The sequence below is a fragment of the Rhinolophus sinicus genome, linkage group LG03 (assembly GCF_036562045.2).
Source record: "Rhinolophus sinicus isolate RSC01 linkage group LG03, ASM3656204v1, whole genome shotgun sequence".
In the NCBI taxonomy this organism is placed as follows: Eukaryota; Metazoa; Chordata; class Mammalia; order Chiroptera; family Rhinolophidae; genus Rhinolophus; species Rhinolophus sinicus.
Genome location: NC_133753.1, coordinates 37,279,752 through 37,290,218, shown reverse-complemented (window position 1 = coordinate 37,290,218; position 10,467 = coordinate 37,279,752). Strand labels below are relative to the sequence as shown.

General features: G+C 38.0%; 1 protein-coding gene across 3 annotated transcripts in view; it reads left to right on the top strand.

Moving 5' to 3' along the window:
* The first annotated feature begins 1,997 nt into the window (after nt 1-1,997).
* The window catches only part of TMEM260 (transmembrane protein 260), a 56,930-nt gene continuing 48,460 nt past the window's right edge, over nt 1,998-10,467 (top strand). For all 3 annotated transcript variants that reach the window (XM_019725782.2, XM_074327439.1, XM_019725781.2), the window contains exons 1-3: nt 1,998-2,260; nt 7,045-7,076; nt 7,801-7,952. In XM_019725782.2, the coding sequence (XP_019581341.2) occupies nt 2,101-2,260; nt 7,045-7,076; nt 7,801-7,952 (344 nt within the window). In that variant the 5' untranslated portion in view covers nt 1,998-2,100. The remainder of the gene's footprint in view (nt 2,261-7,044; nt 7,077-7,800; nt 7,953-10,467) is intronic.

The window sequence follows — 10,467 nt, the reverse complement described above, 5'->3', positions numbered from 1 at the left end:
AGAGTCAGACACAGACGAAGGAAATTAACTGTGAAGCTAATAAAGCATAAGCTTCACAGGCAATCGTCAGCCCAGACTCCTTTTCATACCTATAGATAATTTTGTGTCTGCAGTTTTGTATTCTTTTGCTGAGATGACACTCCAAATTGTATAAATACAATTCCCATAAAATATAGATGTGTCCCTTTTCATCATCCTTCACATGTGACAACCGTACCACATATATTAATACTTCATTGACGTTATTTGTTTCTTAGCTTCTTGTGACATATTCCTCCCTTCCACTGTTCACTCCTCTCCTCCCGCCATTCCCTAAATGAAGATATGGGCTAACATTTGACCTCTACTTTGTTTTCTCTACACTATGTCTTCCATGAACAATTCCCAAATTCATACTTCCAGAACTGACCTCCACCTCCCAAACATGGGCAAAGAATTATGCCCTTTTGAAAGAAAATTGCCATGGTAAAACTTTATCTTTTTATAAAGCGCCTGAGCAAGAAAAAAGATGAGATGGATGAAAAGGGAAAGAAGTATATACTTGGCTCAATCAGTATTAATTGGCATGCTCTTTCAGAAAAGAAATAGAAGATAGCCTATCTTAGTAATCTATTGCTAAGTAACAAGTTACCCTAAAACTTAGTGGACTAAAAACAACAACATTGATTATCTCACAGTTTCTGTAGGACAGCAATCTTCATCAGGGTCTCTCTCAGCTACAATCAAGGTCTTAGCAGGAGTTACCATCACCTCAAGGCTCCTATGAGGAAGGATCCATTTCCTACCTCCTTCAAACGTCGTTAGCCAGATTTAGCTCCTTGCAGGCTGGTGGATTGAGGACCTCAGTTCCTCGCTGGCTGTTGGCTGAAGGTGACCCTCAATTCCTTGCCATGTGGACCTCTCCATAAAACAGCTCACAACATGATAGATGGCTTCATCGGAGTGAGCAAGTGAGAGGGCGAGAAAGGAAGTGGCCACAAGAGGGAATGCAAGCCAGATGAAAGTCATTCCAAAATGACAGCCATCACTTTTACCTTATTCTATTGATAGAAGAAAGTCACCAGGTCCAGCCCACACACAAGGGGAGAGAATTACACAAAGGAGTGAACACCAGGGATCATTGGAAGCCATTTTAGGAGCAGCTACCATACAGCCCCTGCCCTCCAGGAACTGATAATCCAGAATAATTGCTATAATAATGTAAAATGTAAGCTTAAAAATCTTACTAACAGCCCACTATGTGGTCGTCCAATAGTCCTCATTCTTTTTCGCATTGTTACCAGTTGAAAAGTACAGTGTCTCCGTTTCATTTCCCACTTTGTGGTCAAAGCTCCATCAAAATACCTCTCTTCATTCAAGTAGGAGACAACTGTATCAGGGTATGAGTTATTTGTATTAATAGAAAAACTCAAGTTTCTCAGCTCATCTGCTGTTTTCCTCATGCCATAGCAACAACAACAAAAAATAGACCAATTCGCTTCTTTTAATTTCTCTGAAGATTTAATAACTGGATCATTTACTCTGCGGTTTAGTAATTAGCACACTGGCTTATAATGAATCGTAGTAAACACATGGCGATTCAAGTAGTTATTGACTTTCTTTGCACAAACTGAACGCACATTTCCCCTTCCTTTAACAGTTTAGGCTCTGGGCTCCTCCTCTGGGTCCTCATGTGTAGTTTCACCCCACACCGTAGGGGGCAGAAGCAGCCCTTCCTCACTCTCAGTTTTCAACCCAGCTTCTGTCTCTGTCAGACCCGGCCAAGTCAGTGAGAAAGGGGGACAACGGCAATGGAGGCGGGAGCCCCGTGCCCACATTTGCTTTCTTAAGAGGAACATTTCCCCCGTGATGAGCTAGGTTAAAGCATGTTACAAGTCTGTAAACCCCAGTGCGTGAGAAAACTCCCAGGGCCCGGCTTTTGCGAGGCCTGGCATTTCTGCCCCCCCCCCCAGTGGGCAAAGGTGCGGAGCAGCCTGCGGACCCGGGCTGACCCGGAAGTCGCTGCGGCTGCCGCGCGGGCTCGGCTCGCACGGAGAAGCTCTGGTCCGCCCCGTGTTCTCGTGCTCGCCCGGGTCCTGTTTCCTCGGCGCCCACTAGTCCATGGGTCTCCATGGCGACGGCAGGGGCCCGGCCCGGGGGCGGGCAGCCCGAGTGGGGTCTTGGCGCTCCGGGGGCCTGTGCGGCAGCGTTGCTGTGTTCGCCGCTGTGGCGGGCGTGTTCACCCTCACGCTGCCCCCCTCGGTGCCGGGGGGAGACTCGGGTAAAGTACTCTCAGGGTCAGGGTCGTCCCCTCTGCGCCTCTCCCGTGCTCCGCATGCTTCTCACTAGGTCTGGGCAGCTCGCGCCCTCCATCCACCCGCCTGTGCCAGGGTTGTACGTTCCACATCCAACTTACGGTTCTGTTCCTATAACTCTGATTTCTTTAGTTCTAAAAAGACCGGGGCTTGTTGGTTTCTCCTGAAGGGACTGGCCGACCTCTCCGCTTCCCCCAGGTCATTTTTCTGCAGCTGACTTTTTCCTTTCCACTCCTTTTAGTCCACAGGTAGTACTGAGTGCCTGCTTGTTGTGTTCCAAGTAAGAGGAGTAACGGGAGCGGTGAACAAGGAACAGAGGGTCTAGTGCTGGTAGAAACGACACAAACTACGGGATAAACACCTGCCTATTAAGTGGTGAAAAATTAATGGAGACAGTAAGAGGGAGATGTGAGTTGAGAAGTGGGGGTGGCTAGTGGCTCCTTCTGAAAGACTAGCCAGGAAAGGCCTCTGAGGAGGTGGTATTTCCGTGAATGTTGAGAAGAACCAGCCAGGCAGAATATTTGGGGAGAATGCTTAAAAGAGTGGAAATCAGATTGTGGCTTAAAGCAGGCTACTTCTATAAAAAGGAAAGTCATGACTCACGGGCCATTTAAATCACACGCGTTCTTGCTATTTATTTGGTATGAGAAACAACATCCAGGTTTTGTTTTGCTGCCCAGTTAGGTGACCATCCAGTAATGCCTAATACTGGCCAGTAATTTTGTCAGTGCCGGTAGCTTCAGATAGTGAATCTATAGATTGAAAAAGCTGAGTGCACAGTTTTTTGCTGCATGACAAGGTACTTCCAAATTTGGTGGCTTAAAACAACGGTCATTTATTATTTTATGTGGATCAGGAATCTTCGGTACAGTTTAGCTGGGTGCTCTTTCTCAGGACAAGGTTGCTTGTCATAGTGTAGCCTGGGGCTGCCGGCCTCTCCAGGCTGAACTTGGGGAGGATTCGCTTTATAAGCTCAGTTCAGTTCTCAGCCAGGTGGGTCTGGGTAACCTAACTTCTGTCAAGAGAAAGAGATGGCACCTTTGTCATTTTGTAACCTAATCTTGGGAGTGATATGCCACTGTCCTAGTTTATTCGTGGAAGTTAGTCAGTAAATCTAGCTCACACTCAAGGGGGAGAGGATTACACAGTGAGAGGACCAGGAATTGGGAATCATTAAGGTCCATCTTCAAGGCTACCTACCACATTGAGGATTATTGATGTTCCATTTTCAAGTCACTACCTTTATTCTTTCTTTTAGGTCCCATTGAGCACAGAGGAGCAATGTTTCATTAGTATAATGGGGAATGAAGTTAACCATGTTTCCAAGGTTTATATTAAATAACAAAAATAACTTTATATTTGTGAGAGTTTTGACATTGGAGAGCATTACTCAGAGGTTGGGTAGTTCTGTACCTTTCAGAAAAAGAAAATCTCTGACAGTTACTTCTCATGGTTGTTTGAGTCTGAAGTATGGGGGTGGGATGATGAACACTGAGCTCTTACTATGTGCCAGGCACAGTTCTAAGTGCTTTATATGGGTTGTCATTTTAATATTCCCAGCTGCTACTCTATGAGGTAGGTACTATCAATAGCTACCTTTTATAGATGACAAAAGGTAAGCTGTGTCCAGAATCACACAGCTGGAAAATAGGGATGGTCAAGGAAAGAACCCAAAAAGGTTTACTTTAAAACATGCTTTCTTAATCTCTGCTCTCTGTCAAAGAATTTCACAAAATTCTTTGTTAAATCCGTCATCACATACATAGCAATATTTAAACTCTTTACAATCTGTGATTGTTGGTTTGTCTTTATTAATAATGTTTTCATTTTCCCCAAAAGAATAAAGTTATCTATTCGCTTTGAGTTACCAAACTTTTTAGGTGTTCTAATTTGTTTATTTTGACTCTAAATATTGTTTGCTTTTAATATTTTGGTTCATTTTTGGGAATGATAAACTCTTCCAAGTATTGCCAGTAAAATTTGTATAATATCTTTGATAATTTTGTTTATATGTTGAATGTACTGTTCTGCTTGAATGTTTGTGTTTATGAAATAATTTTCTATCAATAAACAGAACACATCTCAAAACCAATATAAAGCATGATTTCTTCTTCCTGATAAGTCTTAAATTATACTCCCTAAATCCATCAGTATGTTGGCCTTGCCAACATATTGCACCGTTTGATACGCATAGTTGATTTATGGACAGGAGTGCTCAGGGTCCTTTGGAGGAGAGTTGGAATCTAGCCTTCACTTCTGTTTGTTATTTTGGGGGGAAATGAATTCACATTAGGATACTGTCTTTAATAGACTTGATATATGACTATAATTATATAAAAAGTAAAAGGAACCTCATTTTTTTAAAGGTTAAGCATATACTAACTGAGCGTGCCACCCATTTGTGTCCCAGACAGAAATACTCTGGTTCTCAAATTTGAATGTACTTTATAATTGCCTGGGAAACTTGGGCCCCAATGCCAGAGTGTCTTAGAGTAGGTAGGTTTGAGGTATGGTCACAGTATCTTCATTTTTATAAAGTACCCAGATAATTCTGATCGCATGTGGTAGTAGAACTTACATTGCAGGAAACCCTAGTATAAAGGGTTCAGAGAAATCAGGGACCCAGAAGGCTCTTTGTTGTTTTTTGTTTTTTTACTATTTACTTCCTCTATCATATTTAATTTTAAGAGTAATATTTCCTCTTTATCAAAGATACATTTATAGGCTTTGAATAGTAGCATTTCCTCTCTATAGATTTTAGTTTAACATTTGATAAAAGTTGATGGAAGTTTGTTAGATTCCACATTTATCCTTATACTGTCAGAACTCCCAGCAAAGAGTAACACTTTTTAATGGTAAAAAGAAGTTAGAGAAAATGGGCTGTTTTTGTTAATGTTAAATATAATTCTAAATACATTTTAAATGGAGGAGAATGAACAGCAACATTGAAATTTTGAACTTCACTGTGCTTCATTGCACCTACAGAAATATGAGAAAAATCTAATTAAAAGTTTTAGACTGAAGGCAAGAGCTAACTCATTCTAGAGTAACACTATAAAATAGACTTGACAGTAGTTAGAAAGGGAACAGCTATTTTAAATATTTTAGACCATACACAATTTCTTTAAAAAGTAGATACAGCAAGTATCTGGTTTCCAAGGTTTTCTTGAATACCTGCAGAAAACTTCAAAGATGCTCTTAAGTAGTTGATTTAAGTGAACAATACCTGTCTGAGTGCCCTTGTCGGGCTTCCATCATGCAAGCAGTCATTCACCTGGGAGGGATGTCAGTAGCAAGGATGCCTGTGACACGTCTTACTGTCAACCTCTATGTTCAGAGCTTGGATTAGGTTCTTTGTGGCAAGAGGAGGGAGAGGTGGTGATGTCTTGACAGGATCCTGAAATGGGTAGGATAATATTTGACTTAGTGGACAAGACAAATGAAAGCAACTAACCAGAATATAAAGCAATCTAAATAGATTCCATGGAAGAGGAAAAAGTGATCAATTCTGATGGGGGAATTAGCTGGGAAGGGATATGTGTAAGGAAACGTGTCACTGAGAAACTGGCACTTGAACTAGGCTTTGAAGGGTTTAGGAGAGAATAGTGAGAAAATGAGTGATAGGAGGTGCAAAAGAGCATCATTCCAGAGGACCAGTGGATAATGAGATTGGACCAAGACGAGCATAGGTTTCATGGATATAAGCCTTGTAAAGGGGCCTTCAAGCCATAGAGGGTTTGCATGTCATGCTGAGGAATCTGAACTTCATTCAGTAAAAAGCGGCCATGGAGAGTTTTAGATGAGGGATATGATCCAGCCCTTGGAGGTGGCAGTAATAAGTGATTTCAGTATGAAGAAGTAGAAGATTGGCCAATGCTATTGCTACAGTCCAGGCCAAAGAAGACAAAGGTGTGCGTTGTGGCTAGGGCAGTCAGTAAAAACTGATACTCATTGAAGGATAAAAAATGGAGAAGACATTTTCTAATAGGTAATAACTTCCCATAAATCATCAATTAATATTGATTGATTTCTTAATGTTGTACTGTGTACAAGGATGAGTCAGAAATAGTTCCTGTGCTCTGAATATTAACATAGTAGGCATTCAATTACTGCAAAATAATTTTAGAACTAATCACTACTGGCAAGGAACTACAAAGGACTATGTAAATAGTATAATGATTTAATGGCTTGAAAAAAATGTATTATGGTAGCTGGAGCTTACGGAAATAACCTGGAGCTAATAGACACTTGGAAATTGTTTAAAGACATCCAAACTAATTAATGTAGAGAAGGTATCCAAATGCCAGGGTTAGGGCAGCATGGCTCACTATGGAGTATCAAACCTCAGATGTTTGCACATTCTACGTAGCGTAAGGTTGCATGTTTACAGATAGTTTTGTATTAAATACTTGAGGGATAAAACAGCATATTACACTAATGCTTTGGAAGAGTTTTGTATATATTTGCAAGTGTATACAACTTTCAGGAGGGAAAATAAGCATTTTTTTAAAAATAGGATTCCGCTGTATTTCCACTGACCAGTTATTAAAAACTACCAAAGATACTTTGTTCAATAAGACCTAAGGGAGAAAATATTCTTCGACTATTCATGCTGTTAAATCTCTGCAGATTTACAGTTTTATCCAGTCAAATTAATGCAAAACCCCAATGCAAGCATTTGGATTTTGAAAACTTTGGAGGAGTGTCATTTTCTAATAGTAATTATTGGTTTTACATTATTTTTTCACAGGGGAACTGATCACAGCCGCACATGAGCTTGGAGTAAGTATTAGTTTTATTGTTTAATCAATGCTCTCATTAACAGTTTTAGGAATTAAGAAAGTTTAATTAAGCATGGAATAAAGTAGATTAATTTATTTTTAAACCCCAGTTTTTAGTAACTTATAAGTACAGTACGTGACAATTTACTTTAAGTTTTAAATCCAATTAAACTAAATTATAAAGCAAAGCCTTTACTATATATACAGTAGCTGGCTTATTATCACCCCAAATTTTGTATAAGCTATGGAGAATAAAATAAATCGGGTTAACGGTTTTAATAAGTTTATTATTTAATAAACTTTATTATGGTGCATGATCCCTTTAGGCAAGACCTTAGGACTGTCAGCGTGGTGGTAATCCGATAGCAGTGTGGTCTTTCAACTTTCTAACCAATACGGTATTTCAGAACCTGCTTTTTTTCAATAGCCTTTTAAGTGACCCTAATGTACTGTGAACCTGGAGAACAAACTGCTTAAGAATTGACAATGAAATATGTCAGCCTTCCTCTAGGTGACACACCATGTGATAGACGAGGCCAAATCCACTAAAGAAAATATTTGTTTGTATTGGCACAAAAGGATTACAATAGAAAACCACTATTCAGTTAGTCATTGGCTCTTAATCTTGAGGCTTGCCAGAGAAAAGGGCTACTTTTCAATGAAAGCCAGTGTGACTCTTCCTTTCCTCGATGAAGACCTTCTGACCGTGGCTAATTTTTCCTTAGGTTGCCCATCCTCCTGGCTATCCTTTGTTCACTCTGGTGGCTAAACTGGCAATTAAACTATTTCCTTTTGGTTCAGTTGCCTACCGAGTCAATCTTCTGTGTGGCTTGTTTGGAGCAGGAGCTGCCTCATTCCTTTTTTTCACCGTTTTCAGGTAAAGTAGTTGATTAGTTAAAATTGATTTTGGTTACTTGGAGATGTAGTTTTCTTATAGCCCAAGTACATGTATTAAAAAAGAAAATCGTTTGTCGTTTGTTTTCCTAATCACTCATGTGATTTCACTTTCTTAATTTACAGTAATTTTATATACGTTTAACCCCTCAAATGATTACACAGTAGGTTCTGCTTTATACAATGGGGTGAAGGTGTCACCAGTTCATTATCACAATTCTCTGGTTAGGCAGAACTAATAAGGTTTGTCATTTTGTGAAGATGCAGATGGGCCAGTTTAATTTAACAATATGAAGTTCATCTTTTGGTCAATGGTGAATATCATTTAATCACTCACAGTAGTGCTGAGGGACAGCTGCCTGTCAGGTTCAGAGCTAGACCAAATTGTATTGTATTGAAATATGCACATGTTGTTACTTTTTGAAATGAGGCTATTAACTAAGGAAATCAAGTTGGGATGTGGTTTTAGTAAGGTCTCACTTTGTTCCATTATAGCTGTAGGGAAGATAGGCAAATTAGACCACACTTACTTCACTGATGGAAGGCTTTCTTAGTTTGGAAGGCGACCCTGCTTTTAAAAAGAAAAACGGGTCATTAGTTTAGGGTATTGGTAAACTCATCTGTCTTTGCTATTTCTGTCTCCTTCATTCTTAATTCAGTCTAGCCTATGCCTAAGAGGATTATAGTGAAAAATACAAATTATGCTTCCTGCAAAGGGAAAACCAAATTAAAATACTTCTTTCAAAAACTACTGTAGATTTGATTATAAAAACAAATAATTTTTGTATGTAAATATAGTAGAATTTGAGTAGACATAATTTCACATGGCAGTTTGGAGACTAATGTTTTTATTTGCATTAGTCATAATATTGCCCTTAACCTAAATTATTTTCTAAATTCTCTTTTAATTATTGATACTAAGGTAAAAGTTAACATAGTTATGACTCTAAACTTTATGTTTAAATCTATTTGCAGAAAGCTTTCAGATTGATTTGTTATAAATGTTAATCATTTGTTAAACTTTTATCTATATTATTTAATTTGTGTCTATTTCAGTCTTAGAAGTTTTCAGTGTTAGCCATATCTTTAAGTATGAAATTTTTAAAATAACATCTCTCCTTGGACTAATTTGTGTGATGAATGTTATGAATATTTTCTTTTTCTAAATGATTAGAATAGTCTTTATTAAAATTATTCCTTCGGTGTCTTTTGTAATTAAGAATCTGTCATTATTTCTATTGATAGAAAAACCGATCTCTTTTCATTTTACATATCTAGGTTGAAATTTGGAACTTGGCTGTTTTATATTGAATGTATGAGTTATTAATTTTGACAAGATATTTAAGATAAAGACATTTAAATAAAATTAATACTTGTATTTATTTTGATAGTTAATCTGTATTTTAAAAGATGATTTCTATCATATACACATATATTTAAATGCTGTGTGGATATAAATAGCTCTTATGCAAATAAAAGGATTTGTTTTTTAAAACTTTTCCATGTTTTTCAGTATATTGTTGATACCATTCCACATGAAAACCACTGTAAAAATCATATATAAAAATCTTTATCTTTTTAGAATTCAAATAGCTCTGTACAATAATTTTCCTTTGAGTTGTCCATATTTTAAAATAGCTTTCATTAATTATTGTCCTTAATATAATAGGTTTTAGATTAACATGCTAGCCTGTGACCCTTTTCTTTTAATATAGTCTTGATGATAAATCTGTATACTTGCTATTAACATGCTTTAAATCAAAAAATTCTTAATATGACTAAACTGGATATTTGAATGGTTTTAGTATTAATAATATAGTACTTTGGGAAAGTTGCTTTCTTTCAGAAAAGGGATCTAACAATATTATCTCTTACATACATTTTAATATGAAAATACTTCATTATTTTGAATACAAATAATTGACAAGGTACACGCCCTTTGGGAACAACCTAGTTCAAGTGGCAAATCTGTTTTGTCAAACAATAGACACCCTTCAGGAAAGAGCAAGCCATCTCTATGGTAATAGGACTAACAGTAGCCTATTGATTGAGTGGAAGAAGACATTATACAATGTCAGCTGGCTTGTTACAATTTCATTTGTTGTATGACCTGAACTTAACCTTTAAAACCTTTCTTCTGTGAATATAAACCCAACAGCAGGACACAGTTTTTGTACAGCCATTACAGTGACGGCTTTTTTCCAGTCCCAGCATACAGTAAATGTATTCCTTTACAGGTTGACTCCTTTATCAGAATTTGTTTAGGAGACATTTCACTACTTTATTCATTTACAGACCAAATCATCATTCCAGTTTGTTGTTGAAGGGTTTTGATCCAGGAAACCGTTTTATTCTTTCTTTCCCCCATCACTTAAGAGAACATTACTGTACATGTGGGATTAATGCTGACTGGTGTGCAGTAAATTAATTCTTTTAACAGGTTTAGGTTTTTTTTTCAGGTAATTGTTCACATAGCATTCACTATATTTAGCTCTTGG